The 27,909-nt window shown below is 38.6% G+C and overlaps 4 protein-coding genes and 2 long non-coding RNA genes across 7 annotated transcripts; 3 read left to right on the top strand and 3 right to left on the bottom strand.

Moving 5' to 3' along the window:
* Nucleotides 1–17,949, bottom strand: LOC107835750 (uncharacterized). The gene is made up of 3 exons (XR_001661568.1): nucleotides 17,267–17,949; nucleotides 10,202–10,205; nucleotides 1–16 (listed from the first exon to the last, which is right to left on the bottom strand). It is a non-coding gene; the product is annotated as an uncharacterized LOC107835750 (long non-coding RNA).
* LOC107835753 (uncharacterized) lies at nucleotides 2,109–6,177 on the top strand. The gene is made up of 2 exons (XR_001661569.1): nucleotides 2,109–2,528; nucleotides 2,628–6,177. It is a non-coding gene; the product is annotated as an uncharacterized LOC107835753 (long non-coding RNA).
* Nucleotides 6,106–8,648, bottom strand: sod2 (superoxide dismutase 2, mitochondrial). The gene is made up of 5 exons (XM_007546782.2): nucleotides 8,532–8,648; nucleotides 7,402–7,607; nucleotides 7,119–7,235; nucleotides 6,540–6,719; nucleotides 6,106–6,445 (listed from the first exon to the last, which is right to left on the bottom strand). The coding sequence occupies exons 1-5, from the start codon at nucleotides 8,558–8,560 to the stop codon at nucleotides 6,300–6,302; spliced, it is 678 nt and encodes a 225-aa protein (XP_007546844.1). The 5' UTR covers nucleotides 8,561–8,648; the 3' UTR covers nucleotides 6,106–6,299.
* Nucleotides 9,490–15,837, top strand: wtap (WT1 associated protein). 2 transcript variants are annotated; one of them, XM_007546756.2, is made up of 8 exons: nucleotides 9,490–9,700; nucleotides 10,254–10,289; nucleotides 10,400–10,455; nucleotides 10,553–10,611; nucleotides 10,701–10,828; nucleotides 11,913–12,091; nucleotides 14,395–14,549; nucleotides 14,650–15,837. In XM_007546756.2, exons 2-8 carry the CDS (start codon nucleotides 10,260–10,262, stop codon nucleotides 15,306–15,308), a joined length of 1,266 nt encoding a protein of 421 aa, XP_007546818.1. In that variant the 5' UTR covers nucleotides 9,490–9,700; nucleotides 10,254–10,259; the 3' UTR covers nucleotides 15,309–15,837. The 2 variants fall into 2 exon arrangements, with proteins under 2 accessions (XP_007546818.1, XP_007546832.1); XM_007546770.2 differs by lacking the exon at nucleotides 9,490–9,700 and adding an exon at nucleotides 9,814–9,915.
* acat2 (acetyl-CoA acetyltransferase 2) lies at nucleotides 16,633–20,400 on the top strand. Its single transcript, XM_007546733.2, has 9 exons — nucleotides 16,633–16,779; nucleotides 17,959–18,093; nucleotides 18,203–18,384; nucleotides 18,574–18,691; nucleotides 18,782–18,925; nucleotides 18,996–19,118; nucleotides 19,203–19,357; nucleotides 19,451–19,561; nucleotides 19,679–20,400. Exons 1-9 carry the CDS (start codon nucleotides 16,731–16,733, stop codon nucleotides 19,871–19,873), a joined length of 1,212 nt encoding a protein of 403 aa, XP_007546795.1. The 5' UTR covers nucleotides 16,633–16,730; the 3' UTR covers nucleotides 19,874–20,400.
* Nucleotides 20,398–25,637, bottom strand: tcp1 (t-complex 1). The gene is made up of 12 exons (XM_007546745.2): nucleotides 25,539–25,637; nucleotides 24,988–25,073; nucleotides 24,762–24,890; nucleotides 24,245–24,342; nucleotides 24,052–24,162; nucleotides 23,748–23,929; nucleotides 23,384–23,510; nucleotides 22,901–23,076; nucleotides 22,677–22,800; nucleotides 21,863–22,055; nucleotides 21,608–21,771; nucleotides 20,398–20,803 (listed from the first exon to the last, which is right to left on the bottom strand). The coding sequence occupies exons 1-12, from the start codon at nucleotides 25,609–25,611 to the stop codon at nucleotides 20,590–20,592; spliced, it is 1,677 nt and encodes a 558-aa protein (XP_007546807.1). The 5' UTR covers nucleotides 25,612–25,637; the 3' UTR covers nucleotides 20,398–20,589.
* Nucleotides 25,638–27,909: the final 2,272 nt, after the last annotated feature.

Below are 27,909 nucleotides of genomic sequence, written 5' to 3'. Positions count from 1 at the left end.
CTCAAAACAGAAACAGCTGCTCGAATCTGCCCCTTTGAAGAGTGAAAAAGTTACAGACATGCATTGTGGTATTTACATACACTTACAACCAGATATACATATATATATTTTTTTATCTTGCATTATGTTATTACTGTTGTATATGAGACTTAACATTACATCTTTCATATTAGAATGACTGCGTACGGTCAGAGTAATGAACAAGATAGTTGCCTACATGATTTTTATTCAAACTTTATATATTTTAATAAATAGTTTCAAACTTTATACCATATATATGCATACATATATGCCTTTAAACAATTTGGGACAGCAAAGATAATGGTTTAATGGCTTTTTAAGCTTCTAGTAGATTAAATTATTAAACTGCAGTGTTTACAATAATTATAGACAAACCTGTGATGACGTACTCTAAGGCAGTGTTACCCAACCCTGGTCCTCAAGGAACACTGCCCTGCATGTTTTAGATGTTTCCCTGCTTCAACACACTCTCCTTTCAGATGATTGCAATTCAGCAAAAGCCTGTTAATCAGCCATCAATTGAAATCATGTGTGCCGAAGCAGGGAAATGCCTAAGACATGCAGGGCAGTGTGCCTTGAGGATCAAGGTTGAAAAACATTCAACTAAACTGGAAGAAAGATGGGTTCTGTGTCCAAAAATAAACATTATCCAGTGTAAAATGTGTTTCTGGAAGAAAAAAAAAGAAAAGCATCTTATGAAGATGAAGGTTGAAGTTGGACAGGGAGTCATTATCCGTAACCAGTCAACCTTTGAAGACATTTCCTTAGACACAACACAAAAACCCAGATTGCAATTTGCAAATGCGGTAAGAGAAGAAGACCTTAATTTTTGGATGCGTGTCCTGTGGTTTCATGAAACTTAAATTGAAGTGTTTGCCTAAAATGCTCATCATTATAATTAGAGGAAAAGGAAGAAGCTTGCAAACCTGAAAACACCATCCCAATTGTTTAGGTTTGGGCTATTGGTGTCATGCGGCAGTTCTGTCAGGATGACAGATATATATGTGTATTACTTTATATAGTCTCTCATAAAAGAAAACTGTTTTGCCAAAAAAGCAACATACACTGTAACATATAATGCAAAATATTACATATAAGTTTAAAATATTAACCAAAGTTTGATGGGCAACTCATAATTTACTCTTGCAAAATTTGGATTTTGCCATTGTTGGTAATAGGACTCTTCAAAACACTAATAATGAAAAACAATACAAAAGGAAAGTGGTAGTTTGATTTTCATTTTAAAATTTAGCATAGGCTAATAAACTGAAGTACTTGCCCTTTCAATTTATTAGAAGACGTTTTTAATCTTTTACTGTACTTTCTCCAGCAAACTATGCTCACAGTGAGTCATTATTTTCATCATATCCTTGCAGTTCATCTATCATTTTATCTTTGATGTCTCCGAATTTTTTTTTCTTTTCTAGATGCTTGCTAATCTCCTGGCAAACCTTCACCCAAAACAAAATCCACATTTGAATAATTTATAGTGTGTCAAAACTCTACTGAAACTAAAAATGTGCTACTGTGTCTGCTTAAAGAATTACACTGGCGCAAGATGAATATTTAAAGAAACAGCTTCTTTCCATATGTTAGCTACGAGATAATGCCTGGTATCATAAATAAGCACGCCAATCACTTTGACTTTTTATTTTAGTAAGATTATCTTTTAAAAACCCTGGCTCACGAGTTGAGAAGCTATAAGAAACTGAACGAGTCGCCAAGCATTGCTAATGACTTGAAATTACGTTTTATGTGCCCATCTCTTGTGTGTAAAATACCACCTCCAGGGAGAGACGGATGCATCACTTTAAGTGGGATCATTTTTGGACCAGCAAGAGCATTCCCAGGATTAGATCCAGTCTGCTGCGCATGAAGGACGGTTATTGTATTATGGTGCTCTAGCTGCTGGGAATCATCCAGTTTCCCTGAGCTTTCCTCCTCGTCTCCCTTCCTCTGACATCCTGAACCGGCGGCCAAAAAGGATCTGCTAAGTGCTGACTCTCATCACAGCGGGAGAAAAAGAGACACGGATTCTGTGGAGGAAAATGTTTTCATTCTTAGGGTCAAATCCAACAGGATTATTATCACATTACACGCCAAACGACCTTAGTTGCCTAGATAAGTAGTACACTAATGTATGAAACAACATCAGATAATGACAGAAGGACAAAAAATGTGGAAAGAAATAATTCCCAAACAAACTTGATCAGGGTTCCTTTGCTTCCAAGTTTCATAAAAAGCTTATGCACAGATTATGATGATCCTGCAGAATGATTGTTCAATTATGGATACAAGGCTTTTTATGTTTGCAGTCATGATCCCTGTTTGAAGCACATTTTGCAACAATTGGATCTTTCTATTTTTCAGAAAGAAAACTCAGAGATTTCCGTGTGGACTTTCCAAGCCTGACTGAATCCAACATGAACCAAAATGACCTCGGTTTTTACAGTGATTTATTCCGCCATGCTGCCTAAAGGATGTCCCAAGCCTTTGGACTAACTGGAGTAAAGACCAGCAGTTACATAACTACAAATAATTTAACAGAAACACACACACACAGTCACACCCTGTTGCTAAAACAATCTTTTCCCTCTCTTTTAAAGGCAGACTTTCTAAAGTGACTGAGAGACTTTCAAAGCGGAGTTACGGAAATTTACTGTGCACACCTTTACTTTATTCCGGCTCCTGGGAATGTGTATCTGTCTGCGTGGAGTTTTCAACAGCCATGGATGAATCAATCATCCACAGACTGCAGTACTATAGCTTCCTATAGAGTCCCACAGCCTCTGAAATGTCTGCTTCCTCGCACTCAGCACCTGGTTGAGCATTCAGACCCGGGCTGAGACCCAAACGGGTGCCCAGAATTTTTCTCTGACACCCTATCTGCCAGGAACAGTGGACGACAAGCCCTGGAAAGTTTTACTTCTTTAATGCTGACTGTATTCAAGTCCAACTAGGACAATGGCAGCTTGTGTATAAGACAGAGTAGGTATAGTTCATTCAGAAGCAATAGGGCAACTTGACAAGTTGGAAGATTGTCAGATGGAACCTCGATAAGCAACGACAACGCTCAGGGCAACCATATGAAACATTTATAGGATAAGTGAAACTGTAATAAAATATAATACTCAAAAAAATATTCAGAACATTTTTATAAACCTCATTACAGTCAAAAGTTTAAGAAGTTTAAAGGAAGGGGTATGAGGCATAATTTTGAGCAGAAAGCTTTAGGAGGAGAAAAAAAGAAAGAAGAGTAATTCAAAGTTCTGGAACCATGTGCGGATAAGTCAGTCAGCTTCTCCCACCAGAACCGAAACAATAAAAAAACAAAAGTGTGGTCCGGAAATCTGTTTGTTCACTCAGAACTGACAGCATCACTCAAAATCTGCCACAGTTCTGTTTCTAATTTGGCTGGTGCGGAAATTTTAAGCATGTCTCATGTTCATATTTGAAGCTCGCTAGAAATGGAAAGTTCTGGTGAAGGTCATCGGATATTGTGGTGGTTTTTCATTTTAGATTTGAAAACAAGTTATGCAAGAGAGGCAAAACACACACAAAAAAATAATTTTATTCAATTATAGACAACCGAAGCGAACAGAAATGCTTATCCATAACCAAATCTGAACGGGGTGATCTGTCCTTGTTCAGATTTGGCTGAGCAAGGCTTCTTGCTGTTTTCTTTTAATGCCTTAGTTTCTCTCAAAACTCTTGGGACACTGTCCTAAGAGACAGAAACTTTAATCACGTGTCAATATTTGACAAAAAAAGACAGTTTTCAGAGTTTAACAAATTAATCTATGCCTAAACAAAAGTAATGTTATTTCTGAATCTGTAAACTAGTTTCTAGAGATTATCTGAATTTGAACATGTGTACTGACAGATATTCAGATAAGACTCTGAACATGACACTTCAAGGTAATAAAAACATCAAGACTCAAAATGCCATTTCTGCACATGAGAGCTTTTTATGACTAATGTAAAAGGTCGATAAAGGATATCTTCATGGGAATTTGGAGCAAAGCAGTTTCTATGATTGCAAGGTCATCTGTATTTATTAAGTTACTTTTATAATGTAGCCAAATAATCAGTTAAAGCAGAAAAATAAATGCAACTGTGTGTCCGGCTTAGCTGGGGTAGTTTCAGAACTCATGTGTTGACAATGAAAAAATGGATGCAAAACAAACCCTCACGCCAGTGTCGTTGCATGCCTCCATATACCACAGAGATTCAGCAGCACCAGCAGTTGAGCTTGTGTTTCAAATGATGTGTGTGTTGTGGGTTTGAAATACGCTCAACTAAATCTGGGCAACTCGGAGGAAATAACTTTTAAATATTTGTCCAACATTTTCCAATTCTCATTCCAGAGGTTAGATATCCTGCATTTTGTTAAAATGAAATTGCTTTGTTGCACAAATGAGCCTCAGCAAAAAAAAGAAAAAAAAAACAAAAAAACTAGTGCTATATTTCTTCTGGTAATCCTCTTATTAGGTAGTGAACCTTCATTTTTGAGGCATAACCATATTTGAATTTTGGAACTTCTCTGGTTTGGATGATAGCAATTCTCGAATTCACTTTTCCAAATTAGTCTTTGCATTCGTAAAGGAAACTGATCAGCCTAGTTTAGTTATGATTCACCAACCACAATTTGTTATGTAGCAACCGACTGACTAAGCCATTAATTAAAGGACATAGTGTCAGAAAATAGTAGTTGAATTCTTGAGTGTCTTCTGCTGAAACTAACTATTACAGAATAACTAATACCACACAATTAGTTGCATGATTGCTTGTAACTGAATAATAGACAGACCTGGTATGAGCCACTACCTGTGGTGCTTTTGTAAATTTGAGCTTGGAAACACTGCCGACTGGTGGCTGAAAGAAATAGTGCACAAAGCAAGGCCTCTATTTTCTTCATACAATATGTACGTTTTATAAGTTTGAGTAGACTTTTAGCAACAGTGCTACAGTTTGTTGAGAACGTTTTGGAGAATGTTCTTATTTCTTTTGCCAGGAATAGACGGAAAACATTTCTGGACCATTTCCATCGGAAGTACACCTAGTACTTCGTCTCCTTTCTGGAGAACCGCTAACATGATGCAGAAAACACTGCTCACTCTTGTCCAAGATCTTCCGGAGGTTTAATCCTGTTAGAAGTGGGCGGTTTCTCTCTTCTGCTGCTTGCTTACTAAGAATGAACAAATTCACTGACTCAATGAAAGTAGCTGGACTTGCTTAGAATTTTTTTTTATTTAGATAATCGTATCATACAATTATCTAAATTTGACTGTGTTATAATTAGGTTTGAATTAATGTAATGTGAAATTGAACTTGGTAAGATTTTACACAATTTAGCATATTTTCGAAGAAAAAAACCCAGAGATGACTTGAGTTGGCACCATTTAGAAACATAATTAAATCTCAGGAGACTAATGAAAATTATACTCGGAAGTTGCAAACGCTCTCAAAGTATATATATATATATATATAAAAAAGAGTGCCATATTACCTAATTTGTGGAGAATTCACAGGCAAAACAGTCCGCTCTAAGAAATCAAAGCAAATTACTATTGATCATCTCATTAACGCAACCTCTTCAAAGAAAACATGTTTCTGGTACTGACCTGGACATTGCATTACCTCAACTTGTACTTTAAACATATTGGCAACCCAATCTACTCCAGCAAGGACACACATTGCTTAAACTACAAAAAAGATTGAGTTACAGTAGTGAAAATCTCAATTCAGAATTACAGATTACCTAAATCATCTGATTTCAGTATGAATTATCCAGTTTAAGGATGGACAAGTGAGTGTAATGTCCAGGACAATTTATAAAACATAGAAGTCAAGCCTGTATTGAAACACTATTTTATTACATTACATTAAAAACATGGACAGCAGTTACATTGTCTGATCTTAGTGTCACTTATTTGGACATAAACACACCTTTTTAAGTATGCACCTCTGTGGCACCGGTTACTTGGGTATGAAAAACAAGAGACAAGCTTCTATGTCAGAAGGAGGCCAGTTTTTGTGCGCTTTAACAAGACTCTGGTGGTTTGCATTTGCAGAAGTCTTTGGTTTTCACATTGCTTTCCTTAATTAAGGGGGATGTGGTTTGTTTTAAACAGCAAAGCACTTTGAATCGTTTATTTTTATGAACGCTACAGACGTCTTTGAGCAGCAAGTGCTGCTTAACCAAAAATGTTTTTCATATCCATTATTTGAAAGGTTTTGATCAAAGGTGCTACTGGGTGATGACTAAGGAGCCTTTTCTACTTTTTGGCAATCTGTAGACGTTCGTGCACGTTCTCCCAGTTGATTACATTCCAGATAGCCTTCACGTAGTCAGGGCGCACATTCTTGTACTGGAGATAGTAGGCATGCTCCCATACATCAATGCCAAGGAGAGGGATGAGACCTTGGGGGGGGTTAAAAAAATAAATGTACATGACAATGAAATACTAGAAGTAGATAGCCCCATCTCATTAACTTCAAAGCCATTTTAAACAAACCTGTAGTGCCCTGCAGTGGATCCTGGTTAGCACAAGCAGCAATGCGAAGTCGTCCGCTCTCCTTTTCGTAACCGAGCCATCCCCAGCCTGAGCCCTGGACAGCTACCGTGACAGCGGCCATCTTCTCTTTCATCTTCTGGAAGGAGCCAAAGTCCCGTTTGATGGCCTCCATCAGCTCCCCTGAAAGACAGATTTCTGCTTTAGAGCAATAACATCCATGATCCGAAATAAGTCTCAGTAAAACTAACTTCCAGGCTACAAAGTTAATAGCCAGTAAGCAATAAGTGTCCTCCGCCGGCTAATATACTTCAGAAAGCTATGTTATTTTAAAGTCACCAAGGAAGTGCAATGAATTTTTCCACACTGTCAGTTAGCACATTTCCCTGACCAATCCAGGTCAAGGAGATCAAAACGAAACAAAAAACACAACCACTCAAATTATGTCTCTGCAACTAGCAAATCACTTTGACCTACTGATGTATTCATGTCCAATACACACCATCATTTTAGGTTGGAAATAAGTTTTCTTAAGAGTTAAAAAACTAAAACAAACAAAATAAGGTTTTGTTTCTGCCTCACCTTGGGGTTCACCGCCACCATTTGGCGAGAGATTGGTCCAAAAGATGGTGTGGTTAATGTGGCCGCCGCCGTTAAACTTTAAAGCAGGCTGAAGGGCAACTTGTGCAGTCACATCTCCTACAATAAGTCACACACCAGCAATGTCAAAATTTAAGACCCATAGTGATTACAGAGAGATGTTTGAGGAAACATAAATATGCACCCCTGGAAAATATTCCCAAACTATCCTAATTTTAAATCTGCATTCATGCAATCTTGAGTGACTTCAGGTGGCCATTTGTACCCTTTGCAAGAGCCTCCTTATATTTCTCCTCCGTAACGTTAAGGTTGTTAACATATGTGGCATGATGCTTGCTGTGGTGAAGCTGCATTATCTCAGCATTGATGTGAGGCTCCAGGGCTCCATAGTCATATGTCAGGTCAGGAAGTGTGTGCTTCTGCCTAGATGCAGCTATCTTACAAATGCTTTGGCTGAGGCTGACAGCACATCTGGAAAGAAAACAAAACAAAGGAAAGAATGAACCAGTTGTTGATGGCATATGTAAACTGAACTTTTCCAGTTTTTCTTTTTTTTTTACACTTTACAACTGCATACTTCAATCAGATACGTCATGCGACAGGCTGATCAAATGAAGCACAAATTGATTGTGAGATAGAAGGAAAACAAGATGTTTTTTTTTTTGTTTTTAATTAAGTCAAAGTGGTGTGAATTTGTATTCAGCCCTCTTTACTCAGTTACCTCCAAATAAAATTTAGAGCAACCATTGGCGATAACCTAATTAGTAAAACAGGTCTATACTGAGATCTCATTATAAATGCAGGTGTTCTGTGAGTGGATTTTATTTAGAAGACTGGTAAGCAAGCAATCTTGAAGACCAAGGAACATAAAAAATATATATATACGTCAGTAAAAATTATTGAAAAATTTAAAGTAGGATTAAGTTTTAAAACATTTTTGAAAGCTGATCACATAATTGCAAAACTGAATACTAAGGTTTTGTAAAAAATGTCAACATTCTAGGGTTATAAGCAAGTTTGCAGGGCATTGTGGACTAAAGAAAATGAACTATAGCTGAACAGGTGATCGTTGATTTAGTTCTGGTTATACAAAGTGGATAAACATCAACTGAATTAGCAAATAGCTTCGGGTACACTTTTTTAAAATTCTTTTTACAAAGCCGCACTTCACTTTACAAGTGCACCAAAACATAAGAATACATAACCACAAATTAACCCAAATCCTTTTTAGTCCACCATAAACTAACATAAATTAGTAGCTAATCTAACTTAGCATCTGACAAGCTAACTGTTAGCACTCGACATACAACTATTGCAAGTTAGCATTTGACTGCCGCTAGCAAAAGCTCCACTGGTTCTCTATTCAGTTTCAGTGGTATTATTCAGCTGCCTTACCTGCGTATTTCTCCAGCTCTGCAAAGCATGTTTCTTATAACTCTGTGCAAGATTACAACAACTTGTGCCCAATCCAATAAGTAATTGAAGCTGCCCTTGAAATGTGCAACTTCAAGTTGACAGCCTAAGAGACGGTACTATTATCAGCAGATACGGGGGTTCGTGAGGTGCGTAGGACTTATATAAGCCTGTGTGGGGACGGCGAATACTATAATAAAGAAGCACAACGAACTACACGGTAGAATTAAGATTTTTTAGAATTAAAAAACTCTGACAATTCCCATTTTTATCGCCTGAAATAACTCGCATTGAATTCCTATGGCCTTGATTAGAGTGCACTGTGATCCCGTGAGCGCAACTTGGAGATTTTAATAACTGTTTTAAACTTAGGCATTTATTATTTGTCATAATTATATTATGAAACGTTATACCCTAGCGTAAACGGTATAGTAAACAAATAAAAGATAAATAAAATAAAAGTTAAAACGTGGATCCCACAATGTGAAATGGAACTATCCGTCCCCTACGTCACAGGTAATATCAGAGATCGTCTACACAGTGATGATAGCTCGCTCTTGAATATTTTGAGTTAATTATGAAAGATTTTCTTTTGGAAAAATAAGTAGCCATGTTCCTTAAACCAGTCTAGAATGAGTATAAATTGGTTACAAATATATCGTGAAAAATATGTTCGCATGTATGTTTCAGTCTTAGCCTAACAAGCTATTCTGAAAATACTTTTTATTAGTACTCACATTTGTAATTATATATAGATTATATCTAAATAAAATTCATAAAACAATTTTTGTTTTTCGGGCTCGAAGGGTACTAAAATTTTAATGTACTGACAACCTAAAAGGAGAAAAATGAGGAAAAAAAAGTAATTTGTCATGCAGTTCAAATTTTTTTAACAAAAAAAGTAGGAGTGTTATATCTTCCTTTGTAATCCCTCTTTGACATTGCTCCGCAGCAGCCAGGGTGCAACACAGCCGCAGCTCGTTCAGAGCCATTCTGTCCTGTCCTCGGTGAGGAAGATGAGAGTCCGGACACCGAAGCGTGACTGAAACTTGCAAATTTCCTTTGCGAAACTTAACGTATCTCTTATATTTGGACCTGCAAGGAATTATTAAAGCCGAGTGTTTCCGGAAACACCGAAAGGAACCGGCCTGGTGAGTGCTTTGATGGCGTTAGGCCTGGTAACCGCAGCCAAGAGCCCGCTAGTTTCAGGAAAAGGAGCGTAAGGGAGGGAGTCATTTCCTTCAGCGCCATTTTGTGATAACAAGGAGTCGAACAGGAGCCAAGAATTGAACGTAACATAAGCGACCGTTAAAAAACACCGTAGCGTTACATCAGCGGTGTTTTAAATGTTTTTAATGTTCAGCAGGTTGGTAAATGTCATTAGCAATCAGTAGTTAACCTTGGTTAGCTTCTACACTGTGCGTCGCTGTTAACTGCTGGCTACTGCCACACTACCGAACATTTGGCTCGACAGCGATTAGTAGCTGGTTATGGTAACTTTTAGTGGCGAATAGGTGAACATCAGTGCATTATCTATCTTCCATCACACACTCATTATATTTGACTGTGTATTTTATGTCTTTGTATTTAAACATGGCACCTTTTTATTGTGTTGCCACATCCAGCCCTTGGCAACTGAAAAGACGATGTACTGACCTAAAGCTTCGGTTGCTGATCGGTTTTCTCTTATTTCTTTACTTCTAGCTCACAATGACCAACGAGGAGCCTCTTCCCAAAAAGGTTAGTACTGTCCCGCTGGTTTATTATTAAGATAAATTGTTTGTGGATCCATTTATTTCTAAAATGGTAACAGAATTATTTGACCAGTCGCTGTTTTTCTCTTCTCACAGGTTCGCCTGAGTGAGTCTGACATGAAAACCTTGACCAGAGAAGAGCTATGTACAAGGTAAACACTCCCTCAGTTTTATGTGCAAGATGATATCTAAATTGATTTCTTTTAAGTATTTTAATAACGACTTGAACAAATTCTTTGTGTTTTACAGGTGGAAGCAACACGATGCATACGTCCAGGTCCTTGAAACAAAATATGCAGAGCTCTGTTGTAAGTACATTTGATGTTAGCTCATTATTGCATTAGTATTTTTAGCTGTGAAATTTAGCCTGATGATGCATTTGTTTTCCACACCTTAGCCAACGATGTGCCAGGACTGAAGGAGTCTGAGGAAAAGCTCAAGCAGCAGCAGCAGGAGTCTGCACGAAGGGAGAATATCTTAGTGATGCGACTTGCCACCAAGGAGCAGGAAATGCAAGAGTGCACAGTATGTATCAGTTTATTATTATTAATTTTTATATTTAATGTATTTTTTATTATTCAGAAAATAGAACTTAATTTTATACTGGAATGAATGGAACTCTCCTGTTTTGGCCTTCAGATGGTGGCTGAATAAATGCTGATGCATGTTCATTAGTAATTCTAATAATATGAAATGTTAACAACGTATAACACCTTTCAGAAAACTAATTTATGCAATATCAGATTGATTTTGACAACTGGTGGTTGAGAAAAACCATAGATATTTCTCTCATGACTTTGAAATTTGACCATCAATAATATGAGTGCAAACATTTGCAGTGCTGGCTGCCATGTTGGTTTTTACCCTGGACAGACACTTTTTTGTTCTGTTTATTAACGAGCAGTTCTCATGGAACCGTACAATTCCTTTTTTTTTTTTCATGTTCAATTATTAATGCATTACAGTATTTTAAGAGGCTTTTATTGATTGAATGCATAACACTCATCAATAGAAATCTCAGACTGGTGGAAAATGAGTAATACTTGCAAATGATGAATGAGCAAAGTGCTGTAAAATGGGCTTCTAGGTGGATTTTCTTTTAAAAGAAATAGTATGCAGATTTACGTACCTCAATGATCTGAATTTTGTCATCCAGTTGGTGCGCAAAACTGGTAAAAAACAAACGTGTTTATGCTGCAAGATTATTTTTCTTATTGATGCACAGTTTCTTAAATTTGAATATCAGCTTGTGCAATTTTCCCATTTACAAATAAGTGTTTGGATGCAATATTGTGTTGACTGTTATATGTAGATTGCAAAACATTAGTGCTTCCCATAACAGTAATATATTTGACCGGTTGGATGTGATGTAAACGGCCTTAATGTCTACACCTCATAAATTTTGTAGTGGATGTGGTGCTGAAGTGCATAAGGAGAGTTGGAACATTTTAACAAAACAAACTTTCATGAGTGTCATAATTGTATGCTTTCCAAACCCTAATTTTTAATGTTGGGTTTGTAGTAGAGTGCTGTTGGCAAATGAAATGAGTGAAGTTTTATGGCTGTACTCCTACACCAGTGACTAAGTTTCATTTGTCGCATTCTGCAGACCCAGATTCAGTACCTCAAGCAAGTCCAGCAGCCGAGTGTGGCCCAGCTGCGGTCGTCCATGGTGGATCCAGCCATCAACTTGTTTTTCCTCAAAATGAAGGCTGAACTGGAACAGACTAAAGACAAACTGGAGCAGGCCCAAAATGAACTGAGTGCCTGGAAATTTACACCTGATAGGTAAAGACAATCAAAATAACTCCCCCCTTCAAACAAAAAGTCAAGACTTCCTCACGCCCCCCCCACCCTCACTCTCACTGCAGGCATGCAGGAACAATGGTGGGGCGGAAGGCTGACAAAATGCTGTACTGGTCACAAGACTCAGACTTTACAGAAAGCCAGTCACTGCAAAAAACAAAACTGCTTTTGTTCTCTTGTACTGTGGCAGCTACATATCACATAATCTAAAGAGAAAAGACAGTATGGTCAGGTGACAATTGTGTTTCAGCTCCCGCCCCTCACCGTCCGAGGGCCTGAAGGAGTCCGGACTGTTCCGAAGAGGTGGTCGCTCACTGCCCGCACCGGATGATCCCTTCCCGACCCCTCAGCTCAAACCAGACAGTTCACACATAAAATAAAGGGCTTATGGGGGAGGTCGTGTCAGGCGGGGAGCATCCCTAGCCTAAAACATCAATTGAACATTTCAAAGAAAGCTTCCACACTTGCTTTTGTAAAGACATTTAACAGTGGATCACATCACACAATTACCTGCTAGTCTTTCTGTGAATTGTAAAGACTTCTGGACAGTCCAGACACATTCCATTCATAAGAGGAAAGTTACTAGGATTAAAAGTAAGACTTTTGGGGGAAGAGACATTAGAACTGATATAAGACTGTGAGCGGAGCCAGATCCTCGTCCACAAAGGGACTATGGTTCAGGCATGAGGGTCCTTTCGCCCATGTCTTTGAATATGGGCCTCCACACGGTAGAGTGTTATTTAAATGTTTTATTTTGTGAATTGTTTCTTTTCCTTGCATTTAATTTGATCTCTCGTTTCTCCTAAAGCAAACACTTACAGCAGTGTGTGTTGAAACCAAGAGGCATGGTTGGTCCTCATCTTTTACGCTTGTGTAAAAGTTTGCAGATCAGTTGAAATTTATTACAGAAACACACTGCTGTAGGTGCTCTCCTGTTGTCAAACTGTGAGTGCAAATGTTCTGCAGATTTTCATGTTATCAGTTGACGAGGATATATTGTTTTGTATTGTGTGTTTTTTGTGATTGACCAAATAATTTCTTCCACAGCTTAGAAATTAAGTTTCCCAAATATGTAACTCCAACATTTAACTTGTGAAGCTCTCATGCTCTTTTTATCTTTTAAAAAGTTTTACATTTACTTGACTATAAAGCCAGACATAAAGTAGAGGACTCAAGGATAGTGGTGGTCAACATTAAGATGGAAAAAGAAATGTGGGTTACTCCCAGTCGGTATCGATATTTTAATATTTAGGAATGATAATGCATGTTCTTGTTTTGCTGATATCGTGCAGCTCTGGGTTGAAGTTGGCATTTTTATTTTTAATGACTTAAAGAACATTTTTTGAAAAAAAAAAAAAAAAAAAGACCAAAATTGTTAATGCTATCAAGTAATTGATATATAGTACACTGATGACAATAACAAGGTTTTGGTAATTCAGTTTAATTTTAATGATTATCATTGGACACAATTGCTGCTGTCTTTATTATACGTTAACTCATGGGGACAGTACCATAGGCATGTATGTGTTAAAGCATTTGCAGTAATGCAATTTCAACAATCACTATTGCCTTCTATACTAGTCAGTTTTAAAATGCAATCTTGATAATTGCAATTATAATATATTTTTCTCTTTGATCTGTTGAATACTTGAACAAACGGCATCCTAAGCTGGTTGATTGTGCTGTTACCATTTTCAATTGTTTTGTATTTAAAGGGAATACTTCACAGAATCTGTGCATTTATTGTGCACATCAAGTTCAGTGCTGATTTACTTAGATTGAAGCATTTCTTGGTGTTTTTGTGGATGTAATGTTCTGTGACATTGCTTAAATTATTCCCAATACTTAGACACAGGAGAAAGGGTAAAAAAAATTTAAAAAGCTACTGTGATTTTGCCTTGTACAATGTTCATCTTTCATCCATGTGCATTGTGGTAAGTTGAGGTAGACTGAAACATCACTGAAATAGTTTATTTGTCAAAGTGTTTGAATTTTTAAAGTATTGGGGTAAGGAAGTTTCTTTATTCAAACTGACTACATTGGTTCAGACGAGTTTAAATGGTTTGCATATATTTGTATTCAACAAGCCCTTTCAAAAAGTTCCTATTCATGTTGAGGCTAGGTCTGATTAGTCATGTGGTTAGTACAAAACTGGAGACTTTCTATTAGGGTTCTGGGGCGGCGACGGGCTGAAACAGGCAGTGGGAACAGATCATCAGTGTCTGCCTGCCTTTTGCATTTGTCTCCTTGTTCACTGTGTGATGTGAGACTTGTTTCCCTTGCAGCCAAACAGGGAAGAAACTGATGGCCAAATGTCGGATGCTGATTCAGGAAAACCAGGAGCTGGGTAGGCAGCTATCCCAGGGACGCATCGCTCAGCTGGAGGCTGAGCTGGCCCTGCAGAAGAAATACAGCGAAGAACTCAAAAGCAGTCAAGACGGTAAGAGCAAACTTCTTTTTTTTTTTTTTTTTTTCCATCTGCACCATATTTCAAGCAAATTTTAAAATGCCCTTTCTGTTTTTTATATCATCACTTCCAGAGCTAAATGACTTCATCATCCAGCTAGACGAAGAGGTGGAAGGGATGCAGAGTACCATCCTTGTCCTACAGCAACAGTTGAAAGAATCCCGTCAACAGCTCACTCAGTCTCAGGGCGCTTCAGCTGGACCAGGCCCCAGTAGGACTTCACCCTCTACCTCCAGCTCATCAGCCGAACCCTCCACTCAGCCAGAACAGGCCAGTGCTCCAACCGAACAAGGAGGCAAAGACTACGGAAGGGTCTCCAATGGTCCAAGCAATAGCAGCTCATCCCAAAGGAGTGAGACCACCACGCCTAGCCTGTACAGAGAGGTCAGCAGTGCCGAAGAAGACTTTCCAATGTCCCCTGTGGTTTCCAGCCCCGGTGACACCGAGACCAAACTCCCCAACCACTCAGAGGAGGTGCCAGGAAGTCAGACTGCGTCCGGTAGAGTTGGAGGACCTGCCGGTTTCAGAAGCCAGCTGAGTGCGGGGTACGAGAGTGTGGACTCTCCAACAGGCAGCGAGACATCATTGACTCAACACTCGAATGACACAGACTCCACCACCGATCCCAACGAGGACAAGGCTGCCCTGGTGACCAAGGGCGCCAGGACTGCAGGGTCACGTCATGCCCAGAACGGCCTGGACTCCAACACAAGCGATGGCGCGGTTTTGTAATGTACTTAATGTGTTCTGTATTTTTTTTATACAGTATAAAAAACAAGGCAGCAAATACATAGTCTGTAACACAGCACCGTTGTCTAAGAAGTTTTGTTTTCACCCTTGTCCCTTTGCCTGTTGTGATGCCTTTGTCACATTTGTGTTGCTTAATGGGGATGTAAACAGGATTGATGTTAGATTTGAATTGCGTGAATGTATGATTTAAAACTAGTACCTTTCACTCTGTTTATTTGAGCGGCTACGCTGTTTAAGCTATTGACACTGAAATCAGGCCGTCTGGTGTTGTAACGTGTCAAGTCAGTAACATCACTAAAAATTTCATTAGGTTCACAATATTCAAGGAGGTAATTTTTAGATGTTGGCCTGTGAGTTTTCTTCTCTTTTTTTGAGTAGTTTTTATTTTCATTGGCAAAAAAATCAGTTTTGACAATTCTGTTAAAATGTTAGTAGTTCATATGCGATGTCCATATTATTCTTCAGCCCTTTTCATGTACTGACCAAATACAAATAAAGATTTTTAATACTATAGAGTGAAACCAATTATTAATAAAAATCAGGAACTTACTTTTAAAGCTTCAAGTTTGGGAAAGCTTACTTTAATGTTTTGGGAAAAAGAAGTCCAAACATTAAACTAATTGATATGAAAAAATAATATACATTTATTTATGTTATTAAAAGAATCATAAAAAATAGCAGCTTAAGACTTGTATTAGTCACGATTTGTATAAACACTCAGAACATAGGGCAATATAGTATAGGCCTATACTATATTGGTATATTATTTTGATATAAAAAATTGGTAGCAGATTTACTAAATGTTCATGTATTTCAGTTTAAATTCATGATTATGTCAAAGATACATTATGTTTCATTATTTCGGTTCTTGTGCTGTGGGGCACCATAAAATATACTGTCACTGGCTATTACATCATAACGATTGATTAACCTCTGCAGACAAGCTCAGCTTTAGACCAATCCTATTAACAAGAGTGGTTGTAGCCTTGCCCACCAATTCTGTTTAAAGCTGGCACATAAACTATTCCTGTTTTAAAATGTAACCTAGAATAATTAGTGAAATGCATACAAATATTAATAGATTCTTATAATAGATATTTACATTGACAACCTATTTTGTTTTTTAACAAGTTGTCTATCTCTTGTATTTGATCAGTTAATGACACGCTTAAGTAATATGAATAATTATTTATTGGAATTGTGGAAATGTTGGATCTCCATATTAATTCTTCCTTATGCAAACCTTTTGTGCTCATCCTCCCAAGCACACAGTGGCGCTGTGTTTCTCTATGAGTTTCATTTGTACACCTCCTATTTAAACGTCCATGCAGTGTTAACAGAGCCGTGTCTGTGGACAGGCAAGAATAAAAAGAAGACTTCAGCTTCAAACCAGCACCTTTCAGGATGAACGCCGAACCTGTTGTTATCGTTTCTGCCGCCCGGACTCCAATAGGTAAAGCCAGGCGTCCTTAACGTTCTAGAGTCATTTGTTAAAACTGGACTTTCATACATTGTAATTATGCATTTGTTACATTCTTAAACTGTTATTGCTGTGTAGTTATCTGTGAGGATAAGAGATTCATTTGTGTCGAGTTTTATTTTTATTTTATGCATATGTTTATACTAAGTGCTATACGTTACGTCTTATTTACGTTTGTAATTAAGCAAAGAGGTTCTGTCCTGCACTTAAACTCGCAAGGTTCCTGGTGAGTTTTGATTGGTTGGCTTCTATATCTAGAGTATTCCTTAGCTGCTGATTGGCCGGTAGCTGTAGTCCCATGGAACACGAGCCTGCTAGTATTGGCTACCAAATACATGACGTGACACGACATCTACTTTTTCTCTGATCTGATTTAATTAACTTTTTCCCATTAAAGTATTCCTAGCCACTTGCTGTTAAATAAAAGCGAATCAAAATTTGAAGAAAAACAACTCAAAACATTTGTAGGGACAAAAGGTTCAATATTTTTGAACTGATCGTTTCTGTTAAAAGATAAACCACATAAAGTAGCATGCAGTTTCCTATACATTCAGGCTACTAATACATCATTTTTAGCTTTTCTGCAAAGTAAATAAATAAAATAAAATAAATAAATTTAAATATTATAATAAATAGAAACCAGGTTGTCTGATTTTTTGTTCTACATGCAGAACCCAATAAGAGATGCTACTTCAGGTCCTACAACCCTTTAACAGAACTTTGCTTCAAAGAAAAATATACATTGCTTTAATGTCTGAAACATTAAAGGTCAAGACTGGTAATATCAAACTGTATAATGTTGTGTTTATTTAAGTGTCAGGATACATTTTTAAAAGTGCTGTAAATCAGATATTAAGGTATATAATCAATAACTTTTCTGAGATTTTATACTACTTTGGGCTTCAGAGTGTGGATATAAATAAAAATATCTATTTAGAACTCCAAATGAACAGTTTTAAAAGGTCAAATTTTTTAGAGTGTGATGATCATCGTTTTGTACAGGCCATTTCAGCGAAGATCTAAACAGTTTACTTCTAAGAGTTTAACACAAGATATAGTTGAAAAGATTGGTTCACCACGTAAAACCGAAAATAGATTTAGACATCCCACTTATTATTTATAACACTTTAATAACTTGTCGATTTCATACAGGCTGCTTGAGCGGCGCTCTGTCCTCGCTGACTCTGCGTGACCTTTGCTCGCCCGTGATAAAGGATGTTCTGAAGCGTGCTGAGGTGAAACCAGAAGAGGTCTCTGAGGTTATCATTGGACATGTTCTCACTGCAGGTAAATGTTTGGCAAACCTTTTAGAGTTTTCACACTATTTAACAAATCTTGCAGTATTGTTTCCTACATAATTAAAAAAAACAATAATAATTCTAAAACTCTCTTTCAGGTCAAGGGCAGAACCCAGCACGTCAGGCCAGCGTTGCCGCTGGCATCCCGTACCTGGTCCCTGCCTGGAGCTGCCAGATGGTGTGTGGCTCTGGGCTTAAAGCTGTGTGTCTGGGAGCTCAGTCCATCCAGGCTGGAGAGTCCACTGTGGTAGTAGCAGGAGGCATGGAGAGCATGAGCAGGGTTGGTAACGAGGAAATCATCGTAGAAGGATGTGAATATATAGCGCCCTCCAAAGTGTTCATATTCCTTAAAGTTTTCAAATTTCGTCACCTCACAACCACAGGCCTTGGCGTGTATGTTGAAGTTTTAAAGGATAGAGCAACACAAAGTTGTGCAATAAAACCAATCGCTTCTTTTGTCTATAATCAGGCTCCTCACACTTTGCAAATGAGAGCAGGAGTGAAGATGGGCGACGCCTCCCTGCAGGACTCCATGGTTGCGGATGGCCTGACCGACGCCTTCCACAGCTATCACATGGGAATCACAGGTCTCAGTCTATATGCAAATGCTTAGCAACTCAGTCAGCTTCGTGTACTCTGTCAATAAGTATTTAACGCTGATCGCCAACCTTTGACAGCCGAGAACGTTGCGAAGCAGTGGGGAATCAGTCGAGAGCAGCAGGACCTTTTTGCTGTCAATTCTCAAAACAAAACCGAGGCGGCACAGAAAGCAGGACATTTTGATCAGGAGATTGTCCCCATCACGGTGCCGTCCAGAAAAGGTACCAGACTTTTTCAGTTGCACAGTGGCCACTTTGCCATTCTGTCTTCAACTGCTCCTCTGTCCTTCAGGTCCTGTCGAGGTGAAGACGGACGAGTTTCCTCGACACGGAAGCAACGTTGCGACCATGTCCAAACTCAAACCGTGTTTTGTTAAGGACAGCAGTGGCACCGTCACAGCTGGAAACGCCTCAGGTTCCAGAGTTACTCCTGAACAGTAAACACATATAAAATGGGACTTTGTACCGTCATAAAGCTGATTTAATACTACATCTACAGGCATAAATGATGGCGCAGCAGCTACTGTTTTAATGAGCCAATCAGAGGCTTCGAGACGGGGCGTAAAACCCATGGCCAAAATTGTTTCATGGGCTCAGGTGGGCCTAGACCCTTCTGTCATGGGAACCGGGCCAATACCGGCCATCAGGAAAGCGGTGAGATATCAACAGAACATTAAATGTCTTAAATCGAAAAACTTTTATTTTGTTGTTCAACTCTTTTTCTAATTTTGAGTTACTCCTGTTTAGGTGGAGAAAGCAGGCTGGAAGCTGGATCAAGTTGATTTATTTGAGGTCAACGAAGCATTCGCTGCACAGTCTCTTGCTGTGATTAAGGAGCTCGGCCTGAATGAAGACAAGGTAACAGTAAAGACTGGCATCAATAGCTGGGCTCTAGTCTAGTTTGTAAACCAGTGGTGGGGGGAGGTGGGGGCAATCGGCTGACGTACCACTGAAAGCTTTTGTTTTGTTGTTCAGGTGAATGTGAGCGGCGGGGCCATTTCTCTGGGCCACCCCATTGGCATGTCAGGCTGCAGAGTCCTGGTGACGCTACTGCATGCTCTGAACAGAACTGGAGGAAGAAAAGGCGTGGCATCCCTCTGCATCGGAGGAGGGATGGGCGTCGCCATGTGTGTGGAGAGGGTTGCACATGATTTATTTTTGGCTAATTAAGGGATTATAAAATGTTTACATTGTTGGGTGATGTAAAACATGCTGTAATGTGGTGGTCTTACCCCCCTCTCCTATAAAAAGCCATTATCACTGTGAATTTGAATTTTGCAGCTTTTGGTGTTTGCCTTAGTGATCTTAAAATATTTAGTCTGAACTGGAAAGTAAAGGTTTCTTAAACCTGTGCAGATTACAGCAGTTAAGACTAGTCGGCTTCATTAGGCTACAGAAAAAAATTCCAAACTGTGAAGCTCAATTTGTTACTTGAAGTACAGCTTTTAAACAAACACTGTCTTGTAAGGATGTTTTTAATTTTGCTGCAATGATTTACGCCTTTATTAGAAAGGTTTGCATTTCTCAACATTCCGATATCTGCTTGTAGGATGAACATCTTTCCTCAAAGTTGTGCAGATAAAACATGTCAGTGCCAATAATTAGCTGCCTTCTCTGATCTAGTGCTTCCTGTAAACTTAACGATTTACTGTAATGCAGATGGGTACGTGCTGATAATGAATAAAGAGTCATTTACAGCCATTGAAGCTTTATTTGTGTGTCCAAAACCAAAACAGTCACTAACAGTTCCTTTGGAAGCATAAAATCCAAAGATGGTGGGAGAAATGTAAAGAGGCAAAATGCATGGCATACACTAGAGCAGCAGCCACGAAGAGCTCAGTAATTTATAAATACAGATGTTGAACCAACAGAGACAAGGAAATATTTCAACCGTCTAGAGATCCAGATTCTACAGCATCTCTGTAGGACTTGCCGCCCTCTTTGGGCTCTGGGAACAGTTTGATGAGGTCGTCGATACGCAGGATGGTGATGGCGGCCTCTGTGGCAAACTTGAGGCTTTTTGTCTTGACCATGGTGGGCTCATACACTCCGGCCTGGCGGTTGTCTCTGGGTTTGCCATTCACCAAGTCCAGCCCAATCCTACACAACAAAAAGTTTAACATGAAGCCTCAAAATAGAAAAGGTGTTATTTTACAGAAACCTTCTACAGCTTTGATTCTCTTTATTAGCAAACTCTGTAATACTAGGAAATTATAATTGTGGATACTGCAGTAAAACTGGTAATGATTAACCCACACTTTGACTTTTTATAATTCTGCCCCCACCATTTTTATGAGTTTAAGCATCTCAACACCTAAGAAAATGCACCAGCTGTAGGCATCATAGAACGGCAGAGAAACTCTGTTCAACAGGCTAAACATGTTAGTGACATGAAGAATTTGCAACCATGACATCTGAAATATGATATGCTCTCATATTTCAGATGTCATGAAATATGACATCTGAAATGTCATATTTCAGATGTCATATTTGACATCTGAAATATGTCAAATATGACATATGTTACATTAATGTAACATTAATGTAACATTAATGTAACACATTAATGTAACAAAGAACATCCAAGTTCTTTGTTACATTAATGTGTGGCTCTACTCATGAGCATTCTTACAGTCAGAGACCCCACATAGTTTTAGATCCAATTTCCAGACTTGACTTTCCAGAATTCACAGAGCATTTTGACATTTTTAAGTATACATATAAAACTTTACTTCGAATTTATGGCAGAGCTTGGTGAAAAAGACAAAGACAAATGGAGTGATGATAACACAACTTCCAGGCAATTAAATAGTGGCACAAAATCTTTCATTAAACTACTTTTCCTAATTGTGTAAGGACTCTGCTTTCAATGAATTCAGTTCTGCGACAAGTCTATAAACTCACCATTTGAGATTCTTGCGTTCAGGGTTGACCTGCGCCTCATTGTGGAAAGCCCTCAGTTTGGCCACCAGGTCGATGGAGTCCTGCGCTGCGTTCACAGCCAGAGTCTTCGGTATTACGAGAAGAGACCTTGCAAACTCAGCAATTGCCAGCTGCTCCCTGGAACCCTGGAGAAAGAAAACAACGGATGTTTAAAAGTTTGTTTATTCAGTTTAAAGGAAGTCCTACTGGTGAAGGCTTGGGGCTTTATAAACCCACCATGCTGGTAGCATAGTTCTCCAGGTAAATGGACAGAGCTGCCTCAACAGCGCCTCCTCCTGGTACAACAGACTTAGACTCAAGGACCCTCTTGACCACGCAGAGAGCATCATGCAGTGAACGCTCCATCTCGTCGCACATGAAGTCATTGGCTCCACGCAGAATGATGGAGGCTGATGTTCTTGCTTTTGTACTGAAGGAATGAAAAACAGTAAAATTACTAAAAGGAGAATCTTTCAGCTGAAAACTGCATCAAGTCTCTTCTCTGTCGAGCAGACAAGTTCCTGAATTTAATTCATTATTGAGACAAGTTCAGATTGAAACTTTTGTAGCATGACAGCACAACTGCACCGATTGCACTTTGTGGCCGATCTTTAAGAAGCACGGCCAACAAATTCCAATTTTGACCGATGCAAATTTATTTTTTTTTGTCTGAAATGTTGCTAAATATAACATGAAAGTTGCAGAGTTGGCAACAGTGTGGTAACTTCAAATGTGCAGACATGACCTGGTGCACCAGTCTGCCAGTTAAACTTCTCACAGCAGAGCAAAAGAGGATTCTACGATGGTTCTTAGACCTTTGGGAAGGTAGATGCTTAAATGCTTCACATGTAAATATTGGCTGATCACCAATCTCCCAAAATTAAGGAAGTCGCGGTCGATTTACTGGTATACCTCTACTATCAAGTTATCAATGAATGCACCACAAATATTTAAGAACAACCTCAGATGTAAACACTGATTTAGAATTTTAACTATTTAATACTGTTTTACACCAAACCTAGGAGCTACGCATGACTGTTAATGTTCTTACTTCTTGATGAGAATGAGCTCATCGTCACAGACTCTTTCCTGCACAACCTCCTCAGCCTGACCGAGCATAGTGGCTTCAAATGTCTCCTCTCCTTCCAGATTGGACAGGGAGGGGCAGACAGTGGCTAAAAATACAAAAAACATCACATTAAATGCAAACATTTTTCATTTAAATATTTTAAGACATGCAGAGCCATTACACAGGACAATGTGCTTCGCTCGTACCTCCTGTTGCCTTGGCAATGCGTTTAAGGTCCCTCTTGAGAACCCGTCTCACTGCCATGGCTCCGCTGTCCACAAAGTACTTCAGACACATATCATCAATGCCACCAGTGGTCAGTACAACATTTGCTCCAGCTGCCAGAATTTTCTGGATCCTCTCTTTGGTGATGTCAGATTCTCTAAAACCACACAAACAAATCATTTTATTTATTTTTTATATTTCAAATATTTCTGCAAAGAATTTAAGGCAGAGCAAAAGCAGGACAACAGTGCTGTACTAGTCAACAGTATCAACACATACAAAATGTGTCCAGCTCAAATTAGTGGCCCTGCAGCTTAGAGAGAAGCTGCTGCCTTGACTTGTGGCTGCTCATGTTTTCTCCCACGCGTATCACTGTATGCACTATTGGACTAGTGCCACAGCAAATTAAAATGGGATTGTTCCTAAAGATGAGAGAAGGAAGACAGACACGATCCATAGCGTACCGCTGTCTGATCTGGTCCAGTTTCTCTGGGTCGTTGATGACGACCTGGACCCCCATCTTCATTTTGGTCTTCTGCAGGCTGAAGTCCAGACAGGCTACCTTAGCATTTACAATGCGCTTCACCATTTCTGTGGGGATACAAAACAAGCATTCAATGGCAGAAATGGACTCAAAAAGCATCGAGAAGAAGAAGCTACAAGAAGCATCACAGCTGTCATCCTGCTGTGACTCTGTTCTTTTCAAAACCAGTTTACCGTCTCCCACGCGTATCACTGCGTACATCACTAAAAGACTTGGCAGCAAAAAAAGGGAGTTCTTGAGGCCAGTGGTGAATAGCACCCAAACTAATCCAGTAGAATACGTACCTTGTGAACCAACTGTGCAGTTCAGAGCATATCCATTCACCAGGAAACTTTCTTTCTGGCTGCGGCCGTGAGCTTTCAACACGTTCACAGAGTTGATGGGGTATTTGGCCACTCCTTTTCCGTCAACAAACTTCACAGCTATGGCAGCGTCCACCACCATGTTAGCAAAGAAGTCCGCATCACTAAGGACCCACAGTCAAGGCACATAGATGAAACTGAATTGCTTTCCACCTTCACAAGACACTTAGAAATCATCACAACATCTTGTTGACATCTTGTTAAATCAGACAAATATTTAGGATACACTCCAATGATTTTGGAAGACATGGAGGTCTTTGCTGCATTGATTAGACACTCTCTTCCCAGATCATCTGTCCCGATAGTCAGATTCTCATTTATGTACCGCACAGCCTCTCTGGAAGATCAAAAATAAGGAGTTGTAAAGATGATCTTGATCCGCTTTCAACGCGATCTCATATTTGGTGTCCTCGTCTTACTTGCACGCCAAGCGATATCCGCTGATGACAGACGTGGGGTGAATCTTTTGCTTCACCAGCTCGTCTGCGCTTTTAAGCAGCTCTGCAGCAAGAATCACCTGCATCAAAGAAATGAGAAGAAAAATGTTGCTTTGATCAGGTTTTGACTTCTGTTTTACACCCAGATGTTTAATAAAAGTGAAGTAAAGTTGCTGAAAATTGTTTTGTGAACCTCAGAATTCCATTAAGAACCAACCTACAAAATGGTCAAGAGTGTACAAGGCACAAATTAAAGCAGAAATAAACAAAGATTTCTGATGAACATGCTCATTAATGAGTTCACGGAGTTTGGCTGAGGTTCTTTTAATCCTGTAAAGCAAATTCTTTGCATAATCCCAAATGAAACATTCCAGACAAACCCAGTCTAGTTAATATGAGTATGATGTTTATTTGTATAATTTAGTCTACAAATCAGAAAATTACCTGACACGATAACATGCACATTAAAAATAAATAAATACTGACAGCTAGCACTTACCACAGAAGTGGTCCCATCTCCAACCTCCTTGTCCTGCAGGTCAGCCAGTTCACAGAGGACCTTGGCGGCAGGATGCTCCACCTCCAGCAGCTTCAGGATGGTGGCTCCATCGTTGGTGATGGTGACGTCCTGTTAGGATGACCAAGTCAGGACTGATAAGCAACCAATGCATACTATAATCATTTCTGAGCGGATACGTTCGTTTAAAAAAAAAAATGACACGCACCCCTATGTCGTCCACCAACATCTTGTCGAGGCCCACCGGTCCGAGGGAGCTCTTGACGATGTTGGCGATGGATGCTGCAGCCATGACTGTAAATAGCACAAAACCATTCTGCTACCATCGGAGTTTCTTAAAGACACATTTTTTACACAACTGACTGAAAAGTAACTTTCTGATTCAACTGTTCTGTCAGCTTATTTAGTGAGGCGCACAATCAGCTAGCCACACCTTCAGACCATGACAGTGTTTCTCTTCCCCATTAGCATAGCCCTCCGTTCATTAGACAGTGAGTGGAAGGTACTAAAATGGGATTACACACCTGCAGTTAAAACTGGTTGTGTTACAATAAAATGCAGCAATTATTCAAAGTAAAAGACATTAATAGTTAAGGGAAATAGAACGCAACAACGCATTTAGGCTAGCATTAAAGTTAGTTAGCATTAGCCTTAGCGACACGTGTGTTATATATTAAAAACTGAGTTCAAACTCTGTCGGTTTGTAAAATATTCGCAAGGTTTAACCGCAGCACAGAATTAATATGAACAACAACCCACCATTCTGAGTGCGAACAGACTCGCCAGTAGTTCTCTGGCCGAGCACGTTTAACGGACCATCTAACAGCGACATATTGGACCACCGCACCACAGAGAAGAAAGGAAGCGCCGCGGTGCTCTATGGGTAAACTATTACCGATTAGAAGGTTCGAGAAGAAAATTAGTATAAATACTCCCAACTCCCACAATGCGATGGTTTTTAGTTGAGGAGTAGATCCAAGCCATTAATATTTGTTCACATTTTACGTTCGATCTGTTAGTTTATCAAATAATAAAAGAACGGCTTAGCGTGATTACCTTTGAAAACTCAATTTCCCAGGATGCTCTATTTCAGATTACCGGACCACTTACTTATTGGGTTTTTAGCGCCCTCTGTTGCACAGGTCTAAATTTCTCTAAATTTTTCTAAAACTGTATTAGTTCTTAGAAAAATTTACATTTTGAAATTTCGAAAACTTAAATAAAAAATCTTCAGTCCTACATTATAAAAAAATATAAATATAAAATTTTGCTGTTTCTCTAAATTATTCTAAAAATATATTAGGGGTAAATTATAAAACATATAGTGCTAGTAACATGAGTTCTGTTAGAGGTTTAGATTCGTACTGTTTCTTTGCAGTTGGGCAGGTTTTGCAGGTTTTACCCTGTGTTTAGACTGGAAAATTTCAAATCTGGCAACCCGCATGCTGGATAAAAATATGGCGCAGCTTCTAAGTGAGTGTTTTAAAAAAAAAAACGCAGTCACATAGTTGATGTTACCATCATACAATAACTTGCAATTAAGTATTGGCAAAGCTCAATGTAATTTTCACAGGTGGAGCATTATTGTCAACAGCTGCTGAAAGTAACTACAAAAGTTACTTTTAATGCAAATTAGTTACATTCCAAATCAAGTCATCAGTAATATGTCACTTTTTCAAGGCATAATCAGTAATCTGATTAAAGTTATTTTTTAAAGTAGCCATGCCATCACTGATATCTACATTAAGTGTAAGGTTAGGGTCAACATAGTGGAAAAAAATTTCCACTATGTTGACTTGAATATTGCTTTTTATTTCATTATTTGGGTTATTTATTTTTACATTGGTGGTTCAACATTTTAAGTTGGGATGTCTCAGTGCGTTTAGGCCAGGCACTGCTGCAGAGAGCAGTCCAATACATGAAGATGGAGAAGATGCTGTTGCAAGCCAATCATCATGTCAACCTAAGGGTTGTTATTGGTGATGTCCGGGTCGACCCTCAGTTTCATGATGAAGCGTTAATGTGCTGGTCTGAAATTTCTTAAAGTTTGTGATTGACATTTGAAAACATAAATAAATAAAAGTCTTAAATGGTACGAAAACAATGACGAGGAACCATCATTTCCAGTTGTTTATATTTTATCAAAAATAAAATTAGTTCTGATTTGTCAGGTGATTTGTGTAGGTCTGGCTGCAAAGGATGTGTAAATAGTATGACAAATATTCAGTTCATTAAGATCTTCAGATTGATGTCTACTCTTATCTCTAGAAAACAAAATGATTTAATTGAATGTAAATGAGGCATCACTAGCTTGCAATGGCTGAAACGACTTTAGTGAGATTCATCTTGCGGCCTTCAGATGAGACAGAATCTCAGTGGGATTCCTATCTGGGCATTAAACAGGAAATTCCTGGACTTATTCTTTATGGGTGGATTTACCAGTATGTTTTGGGGTCGTCGTCATGTTGCAGTGTCCAGGTGTCCAGATTCTACTTTGTTTTTAAGTGATGGGTCTCACTTTTTATTTCACTTATCACAAAAAGACACAAAGAGTAGAATAATCTGAATTTATTATCTCAGATACATTGTCCTGTTGAGCAATGATGACTAGCCAGTTACAAAAATACAGTAAACTTAACTTAAACGTCAAAGCATTATAAAGCATATCTATGGCATACAAGAATAACTCCTAAAATGTACATCTTTACAAAGTGTTTACAAATAAGATGTAAAATGAAAAAGTGCAAAAAAAATTACCACCAAAAAAAACAAAAAGAAAACAGCGTTGTACCAACAACATCCTTCTTTTTTTTCCTTTTTTTTTTTTGTTTTTTTTTTTTCTTTTTTTCTTGCTGTTCTTTTTTTTTTTTTCTGTGTTTTTCTATTGTGTTTTAATCTCTACTTTTTTCCAAATATTCTTCGTTTTTTTTTTCTTTTTTTTCGTTCCTTGATGGCAGCGCTGTTTTTTTTTTAAATAAATATCTTTAAATCTAATTTACAGTTTGTGGCTCGCGGTACTGGTGAGACAGCAGGAACGCATTTGAACAAATAAGTCGTATATTGTGTTTCTCATCATTTTATCTGAAATCAAACAACTGTGGGGGTAAAACTCTTAACAAAACAACTGTGA

The sequence above is a fragment of the Poecilia formosa genome, unplaced genomic scaffold (genome assembly GCF_000485575.1).
Source record: "Poecilia formosa unplaced genomic scaffold, Poecilia_formosa-5.1.2 Scaffold1, whole genome shotgun sequence".
NCBI classification, from domain to species: domain Eukaryota; kingdom Metazoa; phylum Chordata; class Actinopteri; order Cyprinodontiformes; family Poeciliidae; genus Poecilia; species Poecilia formosa.
Note: the sequence above shows the minus strand (reverse complement) of the source record. Positions and strands in the feature narration are given on the sequence as shown.

Coding starts and splice junctions, on each gene's coding strand:
- sod2 (XM_007546782.2), bottom strand. CDS start 8,560: ATGCTTTGCAGAGCTGGAGAAATACGCAG. Junction 7,608..8,531: donor AGAGCTGGAGAAATACGCAG/GTAAGGCAGCTG, acceptor TTTTCTTTCCAG/ATGTGCTGTCAGCCTCAGCC. Junction 6,446..6,539: donor TCCACTGCAGGGCACTACAG/GTTTGTTTAAAA, acceptor ACCCCCCCCAAG/GTCTCATCCCTCTCCTTGGC.
- wtap (XM_007546756.2), top strand. CDS start 10,260: ATGACCAACGAGGAGCCTCTTCCCAAAAAG. Junction 10,829..11,912: donor AGGAAATGCAAGAGTGCACA/GTATGTATCAGT, acceptor CGCATTCTGCAG/ACCCAGATTCAGTACCTCAA. Junction 12,092..14,394: donor TGGAAATTTACACCTGATAG/GTAAAGACAATC, acceptor TTTCCCTTGCAG/CCAAACAGGGAAGAAACTGA.
- acat2 (XM_007546733.2), top strand. CDS start 16,731: ATGAACGCCGAACCTGTTGTTATCGTTTCTGCCGCCCGGACTCCAATA. Junction 19,119..19,202: donor CACAGCTGGAAACGCCTCAG/GTTCCAGAGTTA, acceptor CTACATCTACAG/GCATAAATGATGGCGCAGCA. Junction 19,358..19,450: donor TACCGGCCATCAGGAAAGCG/GTGAGATATCAA, acceptor ACTCCTGTTTAG/GTGGAGAAAGCAGGCTGGAA.
- tcp1 (XM_007546745.2), bottom strand. CDS start 25,611: ATGTCGCTGTTAGATGGTCCGTTAAACGTGCTCGGCCAGAGAACTACT. Junction 23,930..24,051: donor TCTTCCAAAATCATTGGAGT/GTATCCTAAATA, acceptor GTGGGTCCTTAG/TGATGCGGACTTCTTTGCTA. Junction 23,077..23,383: donor CTGGACCAGATCAGACAGCG/GTACGCTATGGA, acceptor GTGTGGTTTTAG/AGAATCTGACATCACCAAAG.